The 26,567-nt window shown below is 39.1% G+C and overlaps 1 protein-coding gene across 10 annotated transcripts; it reads right to left on the reverse strand.

The window, feature by feature from the left end:
• Positions 1–856: 856 nt before the first annotated feature.
• LOC104610649 (pentatricopeptide repeat-containing protein At2g46050, mitochondrial) lies at positions 857–24,795 on the reverse strand. Of its 10 annotated transcripts, none has more exons than XM_088890719.1 (4): positions 22,497–24,776; positions 5,802–5,949; positions 5,434–5,637; positions 857–1,689 (listed from the first exon to the last, which is right to left on the reverse strand). In XM_088890719.1, the coding sequence occupies exon 1, from the start codon at positions 24,623–24,625 to the stop codon at positions 22,604–22,606; it is 2,022 nt and encodes a 673-aa protein (XP_088746845.1). In that variant the 5' UTR covers positions 24,626–24,776; the 3' UTR covers positions 857–1,689; positions 5,434–5,637; positions 5,802–5,949; positions 22,497–22,603. The 10 variants fall into 10 exon arrangements, with proteins under 10 accessions (XP_088746845.1, XP_088746846.1, XP_010275677.1 ...); XM_088890720.1 differs by having other exon boundaries at positions 857–1,270; positions 5,802–5,995; XM_010277375.3 differs by having other exon boundaries at positions 5,802–5,995.
• Between the last annotated feature and the right edge of the window lie 1,772 nt (positions 24,796–26,567).

Genomic DNA, 26,567 nt, shown 5'->3' on the forward strand with positions numbered 1-26,567 from the left:
CTTGTGAGTTCATCCCACAACCCTTTAAGTTTTGTGAAATATCCTGCTACGGTTAGGTCTCCTTGTTGTAGCACTACCAAGTCCCGTTTTAGCTGATGGAACCGTGGGACATTGCTCTGTGCAAATCTTTCTTCTAAATCTTTCTAGATCTCAGAGGCCAAGTCAATGAAGGCTACACTTTTGTGGAGTTCTTTGGACAGAGAGTTGAAGTGTTGAACAACCAAGAAACCACCATTGAATTACCTTTAACCCAAGCATTCTCCTTTGATGATCTTGGTGGTCGTGGTAAAGATCTGTCCACAAACTGGTATTTATTCTCGGCTCTCAGTGCATTCAGCATGGCACGTTGCCATGTCGGATAATTGTCTCCAGTCAAAGGAAAGGATACAAGAATGCTCCCTGGGTTATCAGATGGGTGTAGGTAGCAAGGAGAAGTTGGATCAGATTCCATGGCCGTCACGGTTGGAAACAACGGCGGGTGCAACAGCAAGAAGAAAAAACTCAGTGATGAGAGACCAAAGAGAATGGAGGAGTGATAGATGACACGTGGTTAGCCATTTGTCCTACAACTAATTATTTATTCTAACAGCCACCATAAAACACTACTAATCCAGACACACAATGACAGGTCACACCCGCCCAGACCATAGGTTGGTACATTCATTTGTAGAGATTGTTGTCAAAAAATACCTTTACTTATTGATCATTCTACCAAAGAAATGGAAAGACAGTAACCATATACAATTTACAGATACAATGCAAAAGAAGTAAAGAACAATTCATCCAAGCACCTGGATTTGCAGATTAAAAGGCATGCTGTACAAAAACGGAAAACTAACCCTACTAAATCATCTGGTGAACAAGAAAAATTCGGAGTTTACCATTTCTTTTTTTCCTTCGAAAAACAATGCTTCACGACAGCTCCCTCCAGTGCATGTGCAATCTTCATCATCTTTCTGCTTTTAATCTACCCAAACCACCAGAACCCTCACAATTAAGGTCTAGAAATCAAAGATATCACAAGGGAAAATGAGTCGTATGTTTTGTGTTACGGCAGTCTCCTTAAATTTGATTTGTCACAAATAACCAAGAGAAGTGTTGGAATAGACACGTTCTCTCATAGAAATGCCATTGACCAAATATAAACACAGAAACCCCTTGTGCCTCCAATAGTCCTTTCCTGGTAAACTTCCATTTCAAACAGTTGAAGAATTCTCCCAATTGCTGGTCTTACTTGCTATGCATTAACAGTATGATTGAATGCCGTTTCCTGCATCACAACAGAAGCACAGCCTTTTCAGATGGACAAGGATAAAAAACTGACAGGGCATATCCCTGTATACAATCATGTTACAGCATCACATTATCATCATCCATTTCTTGGATTTTGTCCTTCATATTCTGCAGGGAGGAAACATTAAATAGTTTGTTGGTGACTATTTGAGTCCCAATACAGTAGAATAATACTATATTATCTATGTAACTTAATTTCCTGAAATTCGCTATACCTTCAATTGATCCAAAACAACAAAAAAATCATTACATCTTTAAGACGTGGGGAAACATCTTCCGCTTCAATTGATGAAATGATAGCTTCACTAAACACTGAGGTGTCAATCTTGTTGAAACTACCTTCTTGAGTGGATGGTGGAGTTTGTGAACGTCCCAAATCAACATCATATGGCAGAACTGCAGGAGGTGCATAAGTTTTAAATTTCACTTGTAATAACAACACCTATATGTATCTAATTATATATGCAGAAAATAATACATTCATAAATACATAATATTATGGATGCCCCCACACACAAATATAGGTGTAATTGAAAAAAGCTAAACTTAAAAATAAGAAAGAAACATATATTATAATATTTGTAACCCATGACCCACTGACTGGGTTAAGAAGGTCAATGGTCAACACTAAACAGCTAGGGGTTATCATTCTTAGCCCGGCCCAGCCCGCAATATATTATATTTCAGATATACATATATGTAATATACATAGCAAATACATAATATATTTATATTATAAAATGCTATATTATATATTGCATATAAAAAAGTATATATACTTACTGACCCCTTTCATTAATTGGAGTGGACGGAGAGTGGTAATTCTCAAATCGGCCCAGTCTCTTTACAACCTTCTCCATCAGAAAAGATGATAAATTAATTAATTAAAACATGAGAAAAGGAGAGAGGGGTTTTCTTGGTAATGAAGGTCCGAAGAGAGAGAGAGACATCTTTTATTTAGTGCCTTCAATCTCCCTTCTTCCCGCCTTTTCTTTCCTTGCCCTGTTTTTTTGCAACCATAACAGAGGGGGGCAAACCAGCTCACCACCAATCTCTCCCTCCTCTTTTCCCTATATTCTTCCTTTTCTTTCTCACTCTTCTCTTCTTCCTTCTCTTTTCTTCTTTTTTTTTTTCTTTCTCTACTGCTACAACCAAACTGGTTGCAGTCACCATTTGACCACCCTCCCTCACCAGCTCTGCCTCCTCCCTTCTTCTTTTCTTCTTCCCCTCCTCTCCTTCTTCCTCCATTTTCTCTATTGACTTAAGTATAAAACACCATCCAGTCACCCCTTGCTCCTCTTCCTTCTCCTCCCTTCTTTTTCTTTTCTTCCTTCCTTTCTCCCTCCTTTTTCCCCTTTCTTCTCTGCCAATCAGACATAACAGAGAAGGTAGCCAAACATTGAACAGTCTGTCAGCCACTCATCTTTTACCTATCTATTCTCTCCCCCTTTCTTTCTTCCTCTTCTCTTATTATTTTACACTTTACTAATAAAAGTATAACTTTCTAATGGAGGAGGAATGGTAATTCAGGAATTTACCACTTCACCATCAAACAAGAATTACAACCACTCCATGCTTCAGACATTTAAGTCCTTTGTCCTTCCTTCCCTCTCTTTATCCTGTTTAGCTCACCATCTTTCTAGTCCTCAATCACACTCATCCTCATCAAACCAAGCTTCAACGGGAAATTAGGAGTCTTAGTCAGACCCGGTTTCATCCCTTGTCTCACACCATAGTCACAGTATCAATTAGACCATTTGAAGTCTATATTTGAGAAGGCTTCCCTCCTAAAAGTCGACCAAACAATATTTTTCATTTCCATTCATAGTTTTAAAGGCAGCAAGGAGAGGCTGGGCGATAGGGGGCGCCTAGGTTGAACCCTCAAGGAAATGTGATAATGGAACCTAGGGAACTACCCTAGGATAGAAAATCAACATATTCATAAGAAAAAGAAGAAACAAAAGAAAATTCAAAAAATATAGGGGCTGAACCCCTATTTTGCTTGGTGATTAGGCGAGGCAAGCCTCCAAAGCACAGGGGTCAATAAGTATAGTTTACCCCAAACCTCAGGGGAGGTATAAGTAATATACCCTATGGAAATTACAAAGACCCCCTTAAACTATGGGGTCAATGACAATTACCATCCTGAACTTCCATCTGCTCACTGTACAAGCTTCTGTACAAATGAACACCCTTTCAACCTGAAGCTGCTTTTGATAAAAAATCCTCCTATTTCTTTCCCTCCATATTGACAACAGAACTGCAAAAGGAATTTCTTTCCACAAGATCCTACCTTTTTCTGCTCTGCCTACCACAGAGCTAGGCAAGCAAATACAAGTTACATCTGACAGCACTAAACCTTTTCTTCTCAACATAACCTTCGTCAAGCACTTTTCTTCAGCAGCCACCCAAACAAAAAACTTCACTATAGAGGGTGCCAAACCACCCCAAACTAATTGACTGGGGAAAGCGCCTAGGGTGGCAGGCTCCAAACCAGAATAAAAGGATTTCACTGAAAAGGACTGACTTTGACCAATCCCAACAGCGCTGATCCGGAGCCAATGGATTTAACTTAAAGCCCTGTAGCCTTAAAAGAAAATCTGTTACCTGCAGAATCTCCAATCATTAAACTCCCTTTTGAAAGAGGGAACCCAAACTGAAGAATCCCCTGAACCAACAAAGCATTCAACCACCATAGCTTCTTTATCAGATGCCAGAAGAAATAAATCTGGAAACATCTCTTTCAAAGGGATGTCAGAACACCAAGAATCAGTCCAGAATTTCAGCCTGGAACCATTTCCTACCTTGTATTTAATTCCTTTAAGAAACCGGGGATAAGCTTTATAGATCCCTTTCCAGAAACTCAGCCGGATCCCAACCATTAACATGAAAGCCATACTTCTGCACTATAACTAGCCTCCAAAGCTCGTTGGACTCCTTGAGGAACCACCTTCTTATTTTAGATTGTTTCGTTTGGAGAAAATGGAGGTATTTGGGATTAATTAGGGTTTAAGAGAAAAGTGCAAGGAAAATAAAACAAGAAAAGGTTCATGTGGGCATTTTGGTAATTCAGCGCACTCTGTCATCTGACTTAAACTCATGTAGGAGAGAAAAACTCAACCTTCATCTATATAAGGAGACAAGCATATGTTGAACCCCATACCTTGGGGTACAGAGTGGGGGTTTTTGACATTTTCAATGTTTATAGCTCTGCAGTGGAATTCAGAAATCAACATTGGGCCTGTCCGTACTTAGACCGGGCTTGGGCTACAACCTTAACATGGGTGCTAATCCCAGCTTGGTGGCCCAGCCCATGATCACCCCCCATCAATCACCTGTGTCAGCAAGTCACTAACCAAGAAAAAGATTTTTTTAAGCAATGCAGATTTAGGGTTTACCTGAACTAAAGTCATGACCTAATGACAGGTCAAACAATCCAATTGTTCAAGTCAACAATGGATTGAAAAGACTTGGTTCAGTCATTAGGAGTTATTCATCTGCTCATTATTCAGTTTAGTCTGAAGTCCCATAATCATAAGTTCAATAGACAAGAAATTCTAGGTGTATGTCTTACTTTTGGGGTCCATTGGCATGGGCATCTTCATATTTATCATTAACAATGTGCAATACTAACTTGATCACCTATAAATTGTTATTTTGTAAGAGTAATTCTGAGATTTCTGAAAGTGGTTCTTAAAGGAACCCTAGAGAGATTTTAGGGTTCTATCTTCTTTTCATCTTGTTCCATAAATTGGTGTTGCTATTACATTGATTGTTAAAGTTCAGGATAACTGAACTAATGGAAAATACATGGAGTAGGGTAAAAATTAGAAGAAAAAGCATGGGATTGTAGTTTTAGAATTAAAGGATTAGGGGCCCTATAGGTTTGGAGCCAAAGAAAAGTAAGTGTAGACTCACCATTCACCTCTCTTCTTTAGTTAGAATTAGAGTTTTACCTAATTATATGCCAAGGGATCTCTTTCAAAAACAGAATACCTATAGCTAAAGAAAACACTGTCAAGATTTCTAGCTTTTGTCTTACATGGTAAAAGTTTCAAAATCAGTTAAAGGAGCAATAAAAATAAAATAAATAAATAATACTCCTAGAACAAGATAAAGATTTCCATCACAGACCCATACACTGTTGTGTTGTTTATAATGGCTGATGGGAGCATAAACCACCCCATTTGAACAGCCACGTGGATGCTGATGTGGATGACATCTGGTCGAGCTGCTCAACAAGGCCAATATGGAGAACGACGGCGTGGCACACTATCATTCACCTTGGAGGATGAATGGTGCACGCCACGGACCTCGGATGGTGTTGAAAGGACTTATTTGTGCCTGAAAAGGTCAAACCTTATTGGGCTTACAGGTGTGAAATTTAAATCTTCTATCAGTCCAAGAAAGGCGAATTCAAAATTCTCATGGAGAAACAATTTTCTCCTAAGATCACAATCTAGGGTTAAATGATCAAATTTGATGTCCAAAATGAACTAGAATCGTACCTGATATGGATACCACAAATTGCAACTCCCTGAGTGGTAGTTCATGCCCAAACTCGGGTCCAAATTGAGTCAAAGCAGAAGATGGCACAGCCCCAATTCCATAACTCGATGTAGAAATTTGGTGTGGATCAATGTGCACTCAAATATCCTACTTTGTTTGCAGCTGTTAATGACTTGAATATTCCGTGTTTTTGCTGAAAAAAAAAAAAACTCAAAGATAAAAGAGAGAAAAGTCTCCCCTTTCAGCCTAGATGGAACTAGGGTTTGGAGGTATGAGAATAGGTGATTATCTCTTTCAAGATTCTCTCCTACTCTATCTTATATAGAGTTGGAAAGTCATAGTCCTACTACGAGTTTCCAATCTTATTTCTAACTTAATTACAAGTTCTATACTTTGGAAACCATCCTAATCTTATTAGAAATAAGAAAGATCCAAGCCCATACTTAATTCGACCCATATAATTCAATTATCCAATTGTCTAGTCAAACTAGTCACACTAGTCTTTAATGTGAATTGGACCATTCACTCAAGTCATTTAAATCACATGTTTAGCTAGCCCATTAAACCTGAATATTGTATGGTGTGGGACTTACTAAGTCCTCACACTAATCCATATATATGGGTTTGGCCCATGTAGAGAACCACATGGAGCAAACTCACTAGACACATCTAGTGAACCTCTTGCCCAATCTAATTGGGCTTAGAATAGGCCCAACACTTAAACATAAGTGGACTTTGGTTTCAGCCAACTTATGAAGCCTAAAGCCAATGAATTAATATGAGAAATTCCATCATATTTCAGCCCAAAAGACTTTTGCTCTTAACCTCTCAGCCTATAATATCTATACATTACTCACAGAGAAGGACCTCTTCCTTGACTGTGAAATGCAATGTCACATCCTCTGCTCAAATAGATCCCGGGATTAAAACCTTTTGCAAACCTTTTTCATAAAATAAACTATTTATAAATTACACATTTTGCAAATTGATTTCAAAACACATTGAAATCCATTGTCGACAGTTTTAGGTTTTCATCAAACAATATAAACTAGGATATTCTCTTTGTTTGACAAAGTGGTTGATCCTATAACAATGATCTATTTGACCCTTAGAGCATTTCACTAGTTGGTACATCAAAAGTAGTCCAATCCAATACTCTTATATGCAGTACCATTATCAAGTCTTGAGTTAAGTTTCAACTATCCAGTTTTGCCCATTTATCTCCAAGGTCTAGGGCATAACTGGTTCAGTTTTGCCCACTTTTCAGTGTTTCAAGAAAACACCCATTGATTATACTTTAGATGATGCAATAGGACTGAAACAAACTATGACAAGACAGAAAGAGAGAGAGAGAGAGAGAGAGGGAGAGAGAGCGAGAGAAAGGGTACCATACAGCAAACTTGCAAGAGAGCTCTAAAGAAATCTTCATTATCTTCAAAAGGAAGAGAATACATCTATTTATAGAGTGACTTGTGTGACCCAAAATACTGTTCACCATAATTACAAAAAAGCCACTCCTTGTCTTGTGCATCGAGAAACATAATAACTTTCTACCTACTAATGCAAATAAACTAAAAATTGAAAGAGAAGCACTACTAAGCTAGAGGAACAAGATGCTTGATGTAATCTTAGTTATGTGCCACAAGGGCACTTTTGTCTTTTTATGTTTTTATTTTTTATTGATGCCCTAACATATAAATACAAAGACTGGTGCCACCAGCCATACGTTTTGGTCTCAATCGTCTCTTCTCTCTTCTTCTTTCTTCTTTCTTTCTTCTTCTTTTTTTCTTCTTCTCTGGACTGTAACTTTCAAAAGTCAATCGAATTGATCAGGAACCTAGACTCAAGTGCTTTTTTCATTGGTTCTTGGTATTGTTAGCAAGAACATCCTAAAATCTGCCCTAGCCGAATGGTGTAGGCTTGTTTAATAACTTCCTGTGGGTCGGTGATCCAAAACTGTGTGGGTGAAGAACCTATGTAGGTCATGTGTGACCTGGTTCAGATGGAGAAATACATCAGCAGAATTGTAGATGTTATGTGTGGCTTAAACTAGCCCTTGTGAGGTCAGTTAGACCTGTAAATCTGTGATAGCAGGTGTTGTGTTACTGTGACTGCAATTTGTTTTTAAACCTTACAGTGAGGGTTGTGTGTTTGTGAGTGTGTGGACTGCGGGGGAAGGGTTGTATGTCTAAAACTTCTGATAGCAGCCTTTGTTATGGCCTCTGAAGACTCTGCAACCTCTGGAACTTCTTTCAACCAAGGAGGAATGAACAGCAGTCTTGACTCTATGAGCTTTCCAACAATCATTATTCCCTTAGATGGCAGAAATTATTTGACATGGTCTAAGGAGATGCAGCTGTACATCATAGCCCGAGGTAAGGCAGGGTATATCAATGGAAAAGTGAAGGAACCTAGGACTGGTACTGCTGAATATGATAAGTAGGACCAAGAAAACTACATGATTATGTCATGGCTTTTGACTACTATGCTACCATCAGTTGAGCAGAACTTTATGTGGGCTGAGACAGCCAAGGAAATAAGGGAACAAGCAAGGTCAACTTACTCTGAGCAGAGACACTATGCTAGAATCTATCAATTGCAAGCCGAGTCTGCAACATGTAAACAAGGGGAAAGAAACTTATCCACCTACTATTCTGCCCTCACATCCATCTGGAAAGAGTTAGATTACTATCAGAACATTGATTGGGAGAGTGAAAAGGATGTCAAAACCTACAAACAGTTAGTGTCATAGCAGCGGGTGTTTGCTTTTTTGTTAGGGCTAGAAGGAAGACAAACTTTTGAAATAAATAGACTGTTTAAAATAGTTCAGAAAAGTGATAGAAAACAGCAGAAACAGAGTATCAAGAAGAGAGAAGAGGAAGAAGAAGGTGGCGGCAATAAGGGTTCAAAGAGAGATTTTCAAAATCTAATCCTCTCTTACACCCTAATCCCTTTTCATGAACTTAATTTCAGTAATTACAAAGAGGCCCTTAACTGGGCGAATAATTTAAAATAGACATAACATAAGTAAGGCCCATGTTGAGGCCCATTACAGCAAAGAACATTAAGAAGAAAAAATAAGAAAACAGTTTATGGGCCATTCGGCCCATCTTCTCTACACTCCCCCTCAAGCTGAGCATAGATGTCAATCATGCCAAGCTTGCCAATATCATGCTGAAGTTTGGCCTTGGGGATGCCCTTGGTAAGGAAATCAACTAACTGTCCTTCAGAAGAGATAAATGGTAGACAAACTTCTCCAGAAGCCACTCTTTCTCGGATAAAATGTCTGTCGACTTCAATATGTTTGGTCCTGTCAAGTTGCACCGGTTTGTGAGCAATTTTGATGGCAGTCTGATTATCACAATATAACATTAATGGCTTATCATACTCAATACCCAATTCCTCCATCAAGGATCGAAGTCAAAGCAGCTCAAAAACTCCATGAGCCATGGCTCTGTATTCAACTTCAGCTGAAAATCTGGCAACAACTGATTGTTTCTTGCTTCTCCAAGAAACAATATTACCTACCACCAAGCTACAGTACTCAGAAGTTGACCTTCTATCATCAATGTTTCCGGCCCAATCAGCATCTGTGTAAGCCTCCAGTTTCATATGACCATGCTTAGCAAATAGAATTCCCTTTCCAAGAGAACCCTTTAAATAACACAGAATTCGTTTTGCTACTGCCATGTGAGTGTCCCTAGGAGCATGCATGAACTGACTAGTGCAGCTAACAGCATATGCAATGTCTGGCCGAATCATGCACAGATAAAGCAGCTTCCCAAGTAACCTCTGGAAGACTCCCTTATCTTCAACAATACTCCCTCTGAGGCAGAAAGTTTGACTCATATCAATAGGAGGAGCAACTGGTCTAGCACCTACCTTCCCTATTTCAGTGAGCAAGTCAAGCACATACTTTCGTTGAGAGATAAGGATCCCATCCTTAGACTGAGCAAGTTCTATGCTAAGAAAATACCTCAATTTGCTCAGATCTTTGATCTCAAACTCTGTATGAAGGAAAGATTTAAGATCATTAATCCCTGTTACATCATTACCAATCACAATTATATCATCAACATAGACAATAAGATATTTAACAAGGGCAGCCCTAAACCTTTCAAACCATGCCCTAGGTGACTGTTTACGTCCATAAAGAGATTTCTTCAACTTGCATACTTTTCCCTCCATATCTGTGTCATACATCCCCGGAGGAAGAGACATATAGACCTCCTCATGTAACTCTCCATTCAGGAATGCATTTTCACATCCAGCTGGTAAAGTGGCCAATATGAATGTGCAGCCAGAGATAACAGAACCCTCATAGAGGTCATCTTTGCAACAAGAGCAAAGGTCTCCAGATAGTCAATCCCATATGTCTATGTATAACCTTTTGTAACCAGCCTAGCTTTGTACCTTTCAATTGTGCCATCAGCATGATATTTGATGGTGAAAAACCACTTACAGCCCACTAGTTCCTTCCCTTCATGCAAATCAACCACTTCCCAAGTGTCATTCTTATGCAGGGCATCAATTTCCGTTCTCATAGAATCCCTCCATTCGAGAATAGTAAGAGCTTCTGACACTGACCTGGGTATTGGGTTAGAAGCAACAAAAAAAAGATAGCCAAAATATGAAGGAGAGAGCAAATTATAAGAAAGGTGTTTTGGAAATGCAATGTGCAGCACACTTCCTTTTACCTTTCCTGATAACAATAGGGGTATCAAGGTCTAGGAAGGATGGCTCCAAAGGGATTGTATCAGTACTTGTTGTTTCTTCTATGACTGGAAGTGTAGGAGGCTCATGTGGTGTAGAGGAAATAATCTGCCCACTTCTAGTTCTCTGCCGCTAGTACAACCTAGGATTAAAAAGAGGACGAGGAGGTAACGAAGGAGGAATAGGAACATTGGAAGGAGAATAAGATGACTGTTCCTCCCTTAACTCATTTGAAGTAGAAGGAGGCTCAAAAGAATACTCAACTGGGACAGGAAGAGGGAGAGCAAACAACTGTGACAAATCCTCCCCCTTTGGACAATGCTTCTCCAGAGAAGGATCATAGAAAGAAGAAGACTCATACTCATCAAAGGTGACATCCATTGAGACAAACCAAGTTCCAAACTTTGGATCAAAAACCAAGGAAAATGCACTTGTGGGCCTTTGGTTTAAATTTATGTCTCTGGGTACTTGGAATGTATACATAACAAGTGCAGCCAAAGTCACAGAGTGGAATAGGAAAAAAGTCCTTGCCTAGATGAAGGAGACTTAAAACCCAACACTCAAGATGGCATATGGTTGATTAGGTAGGTTGCAATGAGGACAACATCCCCCCAAAATCTTGTAGGAATATGTGAGGCAAATAGGATACTTCTTACAACTTCAACAATGTGTCGGTTTTTTCTTTCAGCAACTCCATTCTGTTTTGGAGTTGGGAATTGCATGGTAAGTCGAAGTGGGCACAAGACCCAAATGAGAAATCAGCACAAGAACAGAACAAGAAACCAAATCAGAAGAGGTTCACCTCGGCTAACTTGGCCTCTCATGAGTCACAAAGTGGAGGAACTACTGTGAACTCTCAGGATTGCCCCCCATAGGTCTGATCTCAAGGAAAATATTATCACTACCTTTCATGATCATTTGGAGCAATATGGTAGGGCTCTCACACAAGCAGATTCTGGACCCACTCCTTCAACCTCTTTTGCTTCTTCCTCGGGTAACTTATCTTTTACATTCCATGTGTCTACTGAGACCACCGAATCTCCATGGATTATTGATTCTGGTGCTTCCAATCACATTACTGGTAAGTCAACCTTTTTCAATCATACACCCTTCTTTCTGGCAAAGATAAAGTGAGGTTAGCTGATGAGGACAACATCCCCCCAAAATCTTGTAGGAATATGTGAGGCAAATAGGATACTTCTTACAACTTCAACAATGTGTCGGTTTTTTCTTTCAGCAACTCCATTCTGTTTTGGAGTTAGGAATTGCATGGTAAGTCGAAGTGGGCACAAGACCCAAATGAGAAATCAGCACAAGAACAGAACAAGAAACCAAATCAGAAGAGGTTCACCTCGGCTAACTTGGCCTCTCATGAGTCACAAAGTGGAGGAACTACTGTGAACTCTCAGGATTGCCCCCCATAGGTCTGATCTCAAGGAAAATATTATCACTACCTTTCATGACCATTTGGAGCAATATGGTAGGGCTCTCACACAAGCAGATTCTGGACCCACTCCTTCAACCTCTTTTGCTTCTTCCTCGGGTAACTTATCTTTTACATTCCATGTGTCTACTGAGACCACCGAATCTCCATGGATTATTGATTCTGGTGCTTCCAATCACATTACTGGTAAGTCAACCTTTTTCAATCATACACCCTTCTTTCTGGCAAAGATAAAGTGAGGTTAGCTGATGGATCCTTCTCCTCCATTGCTGGTCAAGGATCTATATCTTTACCATTTGGCTTACCTCTATCAAATGTTTTACAAGTTCCAAAACTGCCTATTAATATGCTATCTATTAGTAGCATTACACACTCTTTGAACTGCTCAGTAACCTTTTTTCCTCAATCTTGTGTCTTTTAGGATTTGGCCTCCGGGAGGATGATTGGTAAAGGGAGCATGGTGAATGGTCTCTATGTGCTGGAGAATAAAGTTGGTCTTGCGACCTCAGAGTCTTTGAGTCAGTCAAGTCTGTGTCAGTTAATGATTTTCAGTGTCAAGTGTGTCAGCTAAGCAAACATTGTAGAACTTCATTTTCTTTACGTAATAAAAGATCAGATGTTTCTTTTTCCATTATGTATTCTGATGTTTGGGGACTTGTAAATATTCCAATGGAGAATGGCTACAGATACTTCATATCTTTCATTCACGACTTCTCTCCATATACGTGGTGCACCCTATGCACTCTCGAGACGAAATTCCTAAACTTGTGAAAGCCTTCCAACGTATGGTATACAAACAATTTCAAACAGAGATTCAAATTTTCCAATCAAACAATGCCAAAGAGTATTTTCATGGTGACCTCATAGAATTTTTTGAAACTTGTGGCTCTATTCATCGTAGCTCTTGCGCTAGAACCCCTCAACAGAATGGGGTTGTAGAGAGAAAGAATCGTTACCTTCTAGAGGTTGCTCGGGGGTTGCTGATACACATGAATGTTCCCAAAAGGTTTTGGGCGGATGTTGTTATGACTGTGGCTTATCTTATCAATCGGATGCCATCTCATCTCTTGGAGTACAAGTCCCCTCATCAGCTCATCTTCCCTACAACTCCATTGTTTCCTATCCCTATGCCATTGGACTCTCAGGGGTTGAATCCATCACCGCATCTAGGTACTATTGTTCCAATTAATGTCCCTGAACCCATTGATATTGATACTTCTAATTATGATCTGGATCTTCCTATTGCTAAGAGAAATGGTGTCAGATCATGCACCACACACCACCCAATGGCTCTTCCCTTATCCTATGAGAATGTTTCACCCTTTTTCCATGCTTTCCTCTCTGCTATTGACAGTGTTTCCCTTCCTAAAAGTGTTGCAAAAGCTTTACTTGTTTCTAAGTGGACATATGCAATGAAGGAGGAAATCAATGCCCTTCACAAAAATGGCACATGAGAGTTGGTAGATCTTCCTAAGGGAAAGGAACCTGTGGGATGCAAATGGGTATTCTCTATGAAACATAAGGCAGATGACACAGTAGAGAGGTACAAGGCCCGACTAGTTGCAAAAGATTTTTCACAGGTGTATGGAGTTAATTATGCGGAAACCTTTGCACCTGTAGCAAAAATGAATTCTATTCGAGTTCTCCTTTCTTTAGCAACAAATCTAGATTGGGATCTTCATCAACTGGACAGTAGGTTCTAAAAGGCAGTTCAACAGATGGGCTTTAAGCAATGCCAATCTGGTTACACAATCTTTGTGAAGAGAGAACAAAGAAGAATGGCAACTTTATTTCCTTGGAATTGAAGTTGCCCGCTCTAATCAGGGTATCTTCATCTCCTAAGGAAATATGTTCTAGATCTCCTAAAAGATACGGGGAAGCTTGGACCAAAACCTGCTGACACTCCTATAGATCTAAACCACAAGCTTGGGGATTGTAGTGATGAGCCCATAGCAAACACAAATCAGTATCAAAGATTGGTGGGCTGACTTCTCTACCTATCTATGACAAGACCTAACATTACGTATGCAATGGAAGTCCTTAGTCAGTTTATGCATGCTCCCAGGGCCTCACACTTGGAGGCAGCATACAGAGTTCTTAGGTATTTGAAGAAATTCCCTGGGACAGGACTCCTATTTGAAAAACATGGGCATATGAGAGTTGATGTTTAAACTAATGCAGATTGGGTTGGTTCTATGGATGACAGAAAATCCACTAGTGGCTATTGTGCCTTTGTTGGGGGAAATCTTGTTACTTGGAGGAGTAAGAAACAAAGTGCGGTGGCCAGATCGAGTGCAAAAGCTAAATACAGGGCCATGTCTCATGGTGTGGCAAAACTTCTATGGATAAAGAATCTCTTGGGTGAATTGAGCTTTCCTCTCAGTGACCCTATGTCACTCTATTGTGACAATAAGGCTGCCATCAATATTGCAGCCAATCTTGTTGTCCATGATAGAACTAAACGTATAGAGGTTGACAAACACTTAATCAGGGAAAAATTGGAAAAGGAGAAGTTTGCACTCCCTACATCAACTCTGAGGAACAACTTGCAGACATCCTTACCAAAGGATTAAACTCTATGCGGCATTATTATCTTTGTGACAAGTTGGGGATGATTGATATCTATGCCCCAACTTGAGGGGGAGTGATGTAATCTTAGTTATGCGCCACAAGGGCACTTTTGTCTTTTTATGTTTTTATTTTTTATTGACACCCAAACATATAAATACAAAGACCGGCGCCGCCAGCCATACTTTTTGGTCTCAACCGTCTCCTCTCTTCTTCTTTCTTCTTCTTCTTCTCCTCTCTTCTCTACTTCACTCTTGATCGAAGTCAATGCTATAGCCCAAGCCCACATGGGACTGGTCAAAATGACGAAAATACCCCTGACCAGATCAGTCCATGTCCCAAGAGTCTTCCCCATGCCAAATCAGAACCGATTTGTTGTCCTTTGTCTTACGAGAACAGGTCTTATATTGCCTGGACCGATCCTCATCATCTCTCCCTGGCTTGAAAGAACTTGACCCTGACGAGTTAAAGGCATGATTCATAAAGTTCTGGATTAAGATGATATAAGTCTTCAGTTGTAATCCATGAGCATTCTGAAAGAGGTAGATTCTTCCACTTTACAAGAAACTTTTGATAACCACCACTTGCTGTAGAAATCAACTTCTCATCAAGGATGTCTTCAGGCACATCGGTAGGTGGAACCAAAGGCAGCTTAGCCAATGGGACTGTGGGACAATCAATATGGCCATGATATGCACTTAGGCCTTCAACATTAAAGATTGGGCTAATTCCCATGTCTCTTGGCAGCTCTAAGACACAGGCATTAGAACTAATTTCTTAGTGATCTTGTAGGGACATTCACTCTTGGAGTGAAGCTTCTTATAAAAGCCCTTAGGAAAGCGATCAGAACGTACACGCACCATAACCATATCACCCTCCTGAAAATCAGCTAGGCGCCTATGTAAATCAGCTTTGACTTTGTATGCATCATTGCTAAGAGCAATCTTGCATCTAACTTCATCATGGATTTCTCTCATGTCGCGAGCAAAGCCTTATCTCAAAGGGACTTCTTCTAGTTGACCTATTAATTGAAATGTTGTAAGCAAATTCAGCCATAGGTAGGATGAGATCCCACTTAGAAGTATGATCACCAACTAAGAAACATAACAAATCACCGAGGCTCCTATTAACTACCTTAGTATGGCCATCAATCTGAGGAGGGAAAGAAGATGAGAAGTTCAACTTTGTATTGAGGAGTTTCCGAAGTGTCTTCCAAAAGTAACTCATAAACTTAGCATCACAATTAGAAACAATAGTAACAGGAACACCATGTAAACGAACAACTTCCCTAAAGAGTAGGTTTGCCACATGTGAGGCATATAATATCTTACTGCAAGGAATAAAGTGGAGCATTTTTGAGAACTTGTTTACCACAACATGAATTGAATCATGACCCCTTACTATCTTGGGCAGACCTAGGACAAAATCCAACTCTGCACTATTTGATCACACAATCAAGATCAGCCTTAAGGCTAGGCCAAATAATGTGATCTTCTACTATAGCAATGATCTTGTCTCAACCAAAATGCCCAGCAATTCCACCTGCATGTAACTCCCATATAACATAATCACATAGTGAAGTGTTAAGAAGACACAAGCAAGTTCCCTTGAACAAATAACCATCATGGATAGAAAAGCCAAGATATTCAGATTGTTGTCCAGCCTGTAAAGAACCATAAATGATGCTGAAATCCTTGCAACTAGCATAATCTTACTTCAGCTGATCAAACCCCAAAACCTATACAGACATAGAATGAAGTGTGTACACCAATCAGCTCAATGTATCGACTACTTGATTGTCGGCACCAGCTGTATGCTTAATTACAAAGTTATATTCTACCAAAAATTCAGCCCATTTTTTGTCGACTACTAAGATGCTTCTAAGATTTGAGATATTTGAGTGCCTCATAATCTAAATACAGAGCAAACTCTTGGAAAATTAAATAATGACACCAATGTCGAAGACATTGTACAACAGCATAGAATTCCTTGTCATATTCACTAGTTAGATTGATTTGAACCAAGGTATATCCGAATCTGGTCCAATATCATCCAAAGATTTGATCGGATCTCACAAATATTGATTTGGATTCGAATCCAATAAGGATGTTGGATATCCGAATCTGATTTGATCCAATTTAACTTTTAAAAAATTAATATTAATAAATTATTAAAAAATATATAACAATTTAAATAAAGAAAAACAAAAAATAAAAAGTATTTCTCAACTATTTTCAACTATATTATTTATTATAAAAAATAAATAATATAAAATATTTACAAAAATGCAATATAAATAACATATATATGTTATATATAACATATAAATATATAATATCAGATTGGATACTTTCAAATCAGATAGGGGTGATCCGAATCCAATCTGATGTGATCCGAAAATCCAAAATGAGGATATCCGAATTTGACAAAATAGGGTTGAATTTAGGATCGAATCAAATCATGATCTGATCACCTTGCATCCCTAGTGAAAAGCTATAGGATGTCTTTCTTGCATAAGCACACCACCTATTCCAACTTGGGAAGCATCACAAAACACCTCAAAGCTTTTTGAAAAGTTGGGTAGTTGTAGCATTGGGGTCTCGGTCATCCTTTGCTTGATAAAGGCTTTAGTTGCAGCCTTAGACCAAACAAATTCCCGCTTTTTCATAGCTTTTGTAGTTGGAACCATAAAAGTGCTGAAATTCCTTATGAAACACCTATAAAAAGTAGCCAATCCATGAAACCTTCTCACTTCATGGATGTTAGTAGGGGTGGGCCAATCAAGTATAGCTTACACCTTGTCAAGATGGCCAATGACACCTTCAGAGGATATAATAAATCCTAAAAAGATAACAGTAGGTATCATAAAAGAGCACTTCTTTTAGTTGATGTAGAGCTTTTCCTGGTGTAAGACTCTCATCACTTGACATAAATGATCAAGATGATCATCAGGAGTACAGTTGTATATAAGAATGTCATCAAAGTAAACAACCAAGAAACGACCAATAAAAGGACAAAGTACCTAAGTCATAACTCTCATGAAAGTGTTGGGTACAGCACATGGGCTGAAACTCTCTCTAATGAAGCCCTTCTTCAATAGATCATCCACTTGCCTCTTCAACTCAGCATGGTCTATGGGATTCATTCAGTATGGATCCAGACAATTCGTCTGGGATCAAATCTAAAAAATCAGCCAAGAAGTCTCCAACCTCCTTAGGCACCTCTGAAATAGGGGCATGTGCTGGTTTATTCACTTCTTTCACTATTAGGGCATAAACAAGGCCTGATTCTTTGCTTTCCTCTTCAAATTGCTTCTTGGACAGCAAGAGAGGTTGCTTCTTTTGTTCAACTACTTGTTTCTAGGGTGGAGCTGCCTTTTGAGGGGTCTTAGTATGCTTTCTAATCTCATCAGGTGACGTAGGTTTCATAACAACTCTCTTTCCATTAAATAGAAAGTAATATATATTTTCTTTTCAACAATGGTATACACCCCTATCATAAAGCCATGGTCGGCCTAATAGAATATGCGTAACATTCATAGGAACAACATCACACCAAATATCATCAACATAAGCCCCATATGAAATATAAACCAGAGCTCTTTGCTCTACCTAAAGAATCATCTTGTTTAACCAAGCAATCTTGTATGGTTGAGGATGAGATTGTGCAATTATGAACCTTTCAACGAACTTCCCAACAGAAAAGCATACTATTAGAAGAGGAGGGAGTCAAAATGGACATTCATAACTCAAGAGGTTTCATGGCGACTTCAAGGTGGAGACACTTCCTGAAAGTGGAGGCCAAGAATTCTCTATTCGAGGAGTTAAAAATCAAGGGACAACTGAGCTTGAAGATAAGGGAGAAGCAGAAGGCAACTGTATTGGTAGAAGGAAAAGAGATAGTGGAATGGCTCAAAGATTTTCTGCTTGAGGCTGCAAACAAAGGATAGAACCCAAGTTGGAAAGAAAGAGTTACACTAACAGGAAGAAGGTACATATTGGAATGCAGAAGGAACTATAGAGGATTTTACATTACCCTTATAGAGTTCTTTGCCAAGGGTAAGAAACAATTGGTATGCTTCCCAGAAGGAAAGGATAGCCAAGGTTGACAGGGGGCTGCTGAAAGTCTTAAGGCTCTTCTGAATAACTAGAAGAAAGAAAAACAAGAGATCTCTCAAGTGGAAGTACTGCAAGCTCCCTCTGAACCTTCAGGCTCCAAGTATGACCCTATAGCTTTGGCTCAAAGTACAGCCACCCCTACTGTGAACATCAATCTCAGGAGAGAAGTGTGGGAAAGGATGCTGGTAGTTGAAGGTAAAAGTCCAGTCTCTGATTGAAAGAAAGTTGTTGATCTTACGCAACATAAGTTGAGGTTAAGAAGTACTTTCATATTAACTCCTTTTGACAGTTTTAAAGCAGTACTCTATCCCCTTGATAATTTGATGGAAGTTTCTGCTAAGAGCTTCCAAGAAGTCTGGGGTCTTTTGATGTGTTTCATTAGACTCCCTTATCTAACACAAAGACATTTTTGGTTATGGATGGAGTGGTGATTCAGGTGTTAGGACTTAGGGCTGCCTTTTTATCTGTGGAAACATGAAGTAGCCTCTCTCATTGTTGTTCTTTGTGGTGCACGTCTCGATGGTGAATTTTGGGGAGATCTTCGTTCTACAGCCCTCCTCTTGAGTGGAGTCAAACCAGAGGAGATCCCTAGGAAAATAATTTTCTGTGTGGATGGACTGTTCATCCCAGTGTGGCTGGCTTCCTCCATTGAAGATGCAGGGAAGGTCGGCAGGAAGAAGATCAACAGGTAGAGGCACAGGTGCTACATGGAAGGTTGGGATCGGAAATTCAGGGGTCTGACAGAAGGATGGGATTGGAAGATCAGAGGTTTGACAGAATTTTCACAAAAATGGATAAGCAGGCTTTAGCTCCTCCAAAAGAAGTGGGCAGATTGGAAAGTCAAAAACGTGAAGACCAAGGGCTGGCTTATTTAAAGACCTATGCCCAGGTGGCAGTTAAAGGCGCCAAGAACAGGCTTTAAAACACTTTAGGGGGTCTTTCCTCAAAAGGAAAACAATTTGAATTTAATCTAGCTGCAGAGAAGACAAGGGAGTCTCCAAATAAGGGCAAACCAGTGGCTCAAACCAGGGGGGCCTCTAACTTAAGTTGTCACGTGAGGGCCCATATTAGCACTCATAAGACTGTAGAATTGTGTGGGCCCATTTTTTTCAGAAGGAAATGACCCAGTTAATTTGATTCCACTTGGCCCATCTATCAAATTGGCAAATGGGCCAAGTCTAGAAGGCCCACCAGCCTCAAAGGCACATGATCACTTAAGTAGTCATGTGCCAAAGGGTCTCCTTTCGATAGACACTAACTGTGGTCTATCTTCTTCTTCAAGCCCTGCAAATCAGGTTTCAGCCTCAACCCAGAATGGAAGCTCTTTACAGTGGATCCCGTCCAAGAAGCTACAGAATCTCTCATTTGGCTGTCGCAATCCCCGAAGTGTCAGACGCAATCAGTTAGAAATGGAGGAGGAAGACAACTCCAAGGAGGAGGAATTTTCTTTAGAGTCTAACACAGACGACACAGACTTGCTTTTCTTAGAAGATGATGCCTTGGGCCCATCAGAAGACATCCAGGAGGAAGTTTTGCAAACTCTCAGGTCACCAAAATTGGCAGTAAAATCCAGCAGAGCCTACAAAGGAAACACAGGGGACACTTAACCCGAAGCCTATTCCCTTTTCAACAGAGCAACACACTCCCTTCACCAAATCAGAGGATTAATTGAGAGAGGGGTGAAGGTTTAGGTGGTGATATTTCAATTAGTAAAATCAACAGTGGCGATAACAGTAGGCGTGAAGGTAATGGAAAATTATATGTTTGGTAAATTGTATGAATCTACTTTTACAAGGTAATGGAAAATTATATGTTTGGAAAGAAATTATTAAGTGTGGGTTTTCTTTGCAGCCTATTCCCTTTATGATTTTTTTTGCATTTTTTGACATTTTTTTTATTTTTTAGCATTTTTTTGTATTTTTTACGCCTTGCTTCAAAAAAGCGCACGCCTCACCTTGCACCTCAGGTGCAAAATTGGCCCTTGCACTTTTTTTGCGCCTTGCGCTTTTAAAACACTAGGACCGATCCCCATCATTAGGTCTAACCCTAGTAGTTGAGACAAACTACTCCACCAATTCGGCAGTATAATAGTGTCATCCTTGGCAAAAACATATCGAAACACATGTCTGATTGGAGTATAACATACCGATACATACCGAGACAAACTGCTCCACCAGTTTTGCAATATAACGATGGTGGAGAACATTCTAAACTAACATATGTCTCATATATGTCTAGTTTAAGGGGTGATGCACAAAAAAAAAAAAAAAAAAAAACATACCAAAACACACATTAATAATAATGGTCTGATTTTATTCCCTAATAAATGTCAAAATACATCAGTCTGATTGGAGAGGGACACGTGGTGAACACCATCAAACAAGACGAAGAGGGACACGTGGTGAACACCAGGCTCAACCCAACCTCCTTCATGCAAAGAGCACGGAACCAATCCTTGGAACCTCATTCAAGGATGACCTCAAGAAACCACATGCCCTGCAAAGTGAGGAGCACAACGCCACTCCCCTACAGCATTTAAGGGCATGCCACCCAAGGTATTTCTTCTTTCACTCTTTCTAGAATTTTAGCTCTCCTACTCTCTATCTCTTAAACTCTCTATAGCTCTGCTTAGCTACGACCAGCTCAACCTAGCTTATCTCTTCATCCTCTTATTGACTTGAGCATCATAGTGCTCCTCCCTAGGGAACCACCTGCAGGCCTCTAACCTTTTTGCTAACATCACTAGCCATTGATCTCTCAAATTACATCAAAACCCATGTGATGCCAAATATGGAAGCAAAGACAGACACCATTGTTTTATGATTCCTATACCAATTTTAGAATCATAGTTTTATGATTCTTACACCAATTTCAGAATTTTCAATGATCAAGATATTTGCATTTTTGTTTTGAGTTTTTTAATTTATTTTCTAGTTTGTTGGTGTATTAGGAACATGATTAAGTTTGTGTCTTCCAAAAATTTACTATTCTTAGTGAAAACAAAATAATTATGTACACTAACTTTCAGACTTATATGTATAGAAATTCCCATAGTTACTATTTATAGTAAATTCATGATTTACTGTTTTTAGTAATTTCTAGTTTCTTTACATTAAATTAGTTTAAGTAGAGTTAGCAATGGATATCTAGAGTTACCTTGGGAGTTAAAGTCTTCACTTGAGCATCTCCATGGATTATTTATGGGTTTGTCTTAGTTCTAGAGCAATTAGAATTTAGAAGTTGTTTTTGAGTCAACTTCATAGTCCAAATTGGAGTTTGTAAAGTGATTCAAATTCTTGTTGAGTCTAAAAATAGGGTCTTTATGATTTAAAAAAAAATGGACAATTGATTTGATTAAATGAAGTTCGGTTTGGTGAATTCTAGTAACTGCCAAGTGTTCTCTCACTTATTTCTTCTTCTAAGTGATCCATTTGTAGATTTTATAAGTCACCTGAATTAGCACAGAATTTAGTACAAGTGCAATAATAAATAAATTAAATCTTATCATCCTCAATTCATGAGTTGACTCACTAGGCAATAACTTTCCTCCCTGTATGTATGTTCTAAGGAAGGAAAACTTCATGCAACCCCTACCTGCTAGCTAAAACAAGGCAGCACAAACTTCTCAAGTCATGCTTACATCAGGTAAAACATAACATCAAATGCAGGAATCCAATGCCATTAAAATCACTACTAGAACTATTCTATGCAATAGAAAGAGTATCCTATGAATTGAAGGCTTATAAGAGAATTATAATATAGAAATTGTAATACAATAGGTGACAATTATGTTAAATTATGTAGAAGATGCTGAAACTTTAGTAAATATAAAATCTATTAAAAGTTCTTACCTCAGAATGTTGAGCAGGAGTCATATCTATGAGATGACCACCACTGGGAATGCTCATCAAGTAGTCATCAATATGAGGTCCATACCTAGCTTAGAATACATTCAACTCTAAACAGGGTGGAGCAGAAAGTCCACATTGTATGCATAATCTTCCTCCTTCATTACCCTAAGCAACATATGTAACATAGCATACAACTCAGGTGCCTGATGGTGTGATTTGTCACTAGATACAAATGTGTGAACCTCACCACCAACCTCCATCCAGCTACAACCCGGCATCTTATAACCACACTTCTCCCTCATTGTCTTGCGTGTTCTTGCCACATCAATCCAATGTCCTACTGAAGCATAAAGGTTAGACATGATTGTGTAATTCACAGGGTCATCTGGTTCTAACTTGAAAAGCCTTTCTGCTGCCCACTTCGCCAATCCGACATTTTTGTGGATCTTACATGCCCCAATAAATGCTCCCAAGACATTACAACTAGGTTCATTAGGCATATTAATCAGAACATTATAAGCCTCATCCAGATGACCAGCTCTGCCAAGAAGGTCAACCAGACAAGTATAATGCTCTGAATCTGGGGAAATTTGGTAATCCCTTATCATTGAAGTAAAGTAGTGAAACCCCTCATCCACAAGACCTCCATGGCTGCAGGCTGAGAGGACCCCAAGGAATGCAATTCTATCTGGTCTTACCCCTTTGGAAAGCATTGTCTCGAAAAGTTGTATGGCCTCCCTAGAAAGACCATGAAATGCGGAAGCACCAATCATTGAAGTCCAGGTAAAAAGGTTGGGCTCCAAGATTGAATTAAAAGATTGGAATGCACCAGCAATATTTCCACACTTGGAATATGCATTTACTAGAGAGTTCCCGATAGATAAAAAGCCTCCAAACCCTCTTTTCAACAGATGGGCATGAACTTGGAATATTTCACAAGTAGCAGCCAAATTGGCACATGAGCTAAGGATGCTAGCATATGTTAGCTCATCAGGCATAAAATATTCCTGGATCATTCTTTTGAGAAGTTTCATAGCCTCCTTCCCATCGCCATGGTGCCCATAGCCCACAATCATGGTGGTCCAGGACACTAAATTCTGAATTATCATCCCATCAAAAGTTTTGTGAGCATCCTCCATACTTCCAGTCTTTGCATACATATCAACAAGTGCACTAGCCACAAAAACATCCAAATCAAAGGACATTTTATAAATGAAACCATGTAGCTGTTTCCCTAATGGAAAAGAGCCCAGAATTCCACATGCATTTAACAGACTAGTAAAGGTAAAATCATCCCCATTTACACCTTCAGACTGCATCAACCGAAAGATTCCAAAAGCCTCTTCCCCCTTACCATTTAAAGCATAGCAAGACACCATCACATTCCAACAAACCAGGTCTCTCAAAAGAACATTATCAAACACTCGGCGTGCATCATCCACCAAAGTGCATTTCGCATATAGATCAACAAGTGCAGTGTTCACAAAGCAATTTGAATTGAATCTCAATTTCAATATAAAAGAGTGCAACTGTTTCCCAGACTCAATGTCATCTAGCTCGGTGCAGGTTCGGAGCAAACCAATAAAAGTAATATGGTTGGGCTCCACCCTTTCTGCCAGCATTTTCCTAAAATAGAACAAACTGAGGTTATTGCTTGACTGCGAACTAGGGTCACAGCGCACAGCTCCTGAGATCATTGTATTCCAAGACACTACATTTCGTTCAAGCATTTCATCAAACAATCTATTTGCATCGGCAAACGCTTTGCACCTCAAGTAGAAACTTAAGAGATGGTTTTGCAAAGATTGACAGTGATAATATCCTAATTTCACTATGTGTAAATGTACTTGTCTTCCTTCAGGAAGAAACTTCAATTTTGCTGCTACTTTCGAAATGTTTGGACAAAACGAATCACCTGAATGGGATGCAGCGACATTTGTCGCTTCGGAAATCTCCATTGAGGCTTTCATTCTACCAGAACGGTAAGGTGTGATGGGTCTGAGGGATGCGTCCTCGTGTACTTTGCCATTTGAAGGAGACCTAATAAAAGTTGGAGAAGGAAGAGCAGAGAACAACTGACGTTCGATACGAACTGTGAGAATGAAAGGTGGGAAGAATTTAAGGAGCATGGAATCGCAAAAGCCGTTAATGGAGATGAAGAAAGGCGCATCGCTTCAAATGTAACAAAAAAAGCGTGAAATTTTTCAATCAAACCGCCGGTTGTGGCACCCGTCCATCCACGGGATTTGTATAACGGTAAATTACAGATAGGTGCCCTACTTTAGGGTAGTGACATATAGGTATCAACTTTCAATTGCAATATTTTATAATTTTGAATTTTAAAAAATACACACATGGATCCATACGTTATTATTGCGATAGTTAAATATTACATAATGTCAAAAATATCATTTTGGTGTATTTTTTAGATCATTCTACAAACTAAAATTATCATTAGAGAATAGGGGTGCAACTTGGGCAGGCCTAGCCTGATCTCGAATTGGCCCAATCAAGAATTTTACATGGGTTGGGCTTGGATTTTCAGTCCTTGGGTTGGGTTTGGGCCCAAGAAATTGAGCTTTTTTATTTTTCGAGCCGAGTTTGGGCTATGTCCGAACCCGGCCCGAGCCTAGGCCAATTATATACATTTATACATATATACATACATACATATACATTAATACATTTATATAATATATATGTATATATGTAAATGTTGCACACATATATACATACATATTTGTATATATAACATTTGTATAGATATTTCGCATACATACATACATATATAAATATATGTATATATTTGCATAAAGAAATTTATATATGTATAATTTTAGAGTGGGTTCATTGACCAACTTGAGCCCGGCCCGGGCCCGAGCCCAACACGAGTGTATCAAATTACAGAGCGAGTTGGGAAAATCGGGCTTGACCTCAAGCTCGGGCCTTAAACCCAAATTTTAAGGCTGGGCTTGGGTTGACCATAAACCCGGCCCAACCTGCCCTACTAGAGAACGTCGTAATCAGAAAATTTGAATATGTTATTTGTTGTCCATGTGAGAACATCATCATGGGGAGACGTTTGGTTACCTAAAAATGATCTCAGAAATACGTGAGAAGGGTATTTTTGGCATTATGTAATGTTTAGCTAACGAAATACTAACGAATGGACCCAAGTATCTATTTTTGAGAGTTCAGGGTACTCAAGTGTTACAATTGAAAATTTAAGGTACCTATCTGTAATTGATCCTAAAATAACTATCATAAATAAGTGAAACAATAAAAATCGATAACTATATAAAGAAGAAATGTAATGTAATCTTGTTTAAAATAGGGCAAATTTCTTAAACTACCCTTATTATTTAGCTAATTGACAAACTCCACCCTTACTCTTTAAATATTGTCGTTACCTCTACTGTTTTTAACAATTGACTAATTACTCCCATGTCATTAGGGTTCCGTCACAATCCACTCAAATGCCACACCACGTGACTGTTATATTTTGAAAAAATGACAATAATACCCTTTTTGTTACAAATTATTAATTTATCTTTAAAACCTTTTCCCATGTCGGAGTGTTTTCAGTAGCTCTCTCTCTCTCTCTCAACGGATCGGAACTATAACCCTAAGCTCAAATACGCTTGAGCTCTTGCACTATCCTCCTCCAAAGCATTGCAGAAAGCCCTATGAGTGATAGAGCTATCTCACCTTCAAGAATGAACAAATGAACAAACAATAAAAACAATGTCAGGACCACCATCAAAGCCTAAAAAGAAACCTAGAAAACAAAGTTCTACAATCGCATATGTATTCTTTGGTTCCACAACCGCTTCTGGATCTGCAACCCAAATAATAAATAGAATGAAGGAAAGAAACATGGCAAAACCATGCATGTTTATATTAATTAGATGTTTATCCTTAATCTTACTTGATGTTCTAGGAAAATTGTGCTCTTTCGTCATCGACAGCGGAGCTGCTTGGTAACCAGATGAAGATGCACTAAGAACCCAAAAGCTCAGAATTCACCACTTCATCATCAAAACAGTTTAATTATTATTAGGCGAAGGTAAT

This window comes from Nelumbo nucifera, chromosome 6 (genome assembly GCF_055504915.1).
Source record: "Nelumbo nucifera cultivar China Antique chromosome 6, China Antique-T2T, whole genome shotgun sequence".
Classification (NCBI taxonomy): Eukaryota; Viridiplantae; Streptophyta; class Magnoliopsida; order Proteales; family Nelumbonaceae; genus Nelumbo; species Nelumbo nucifera.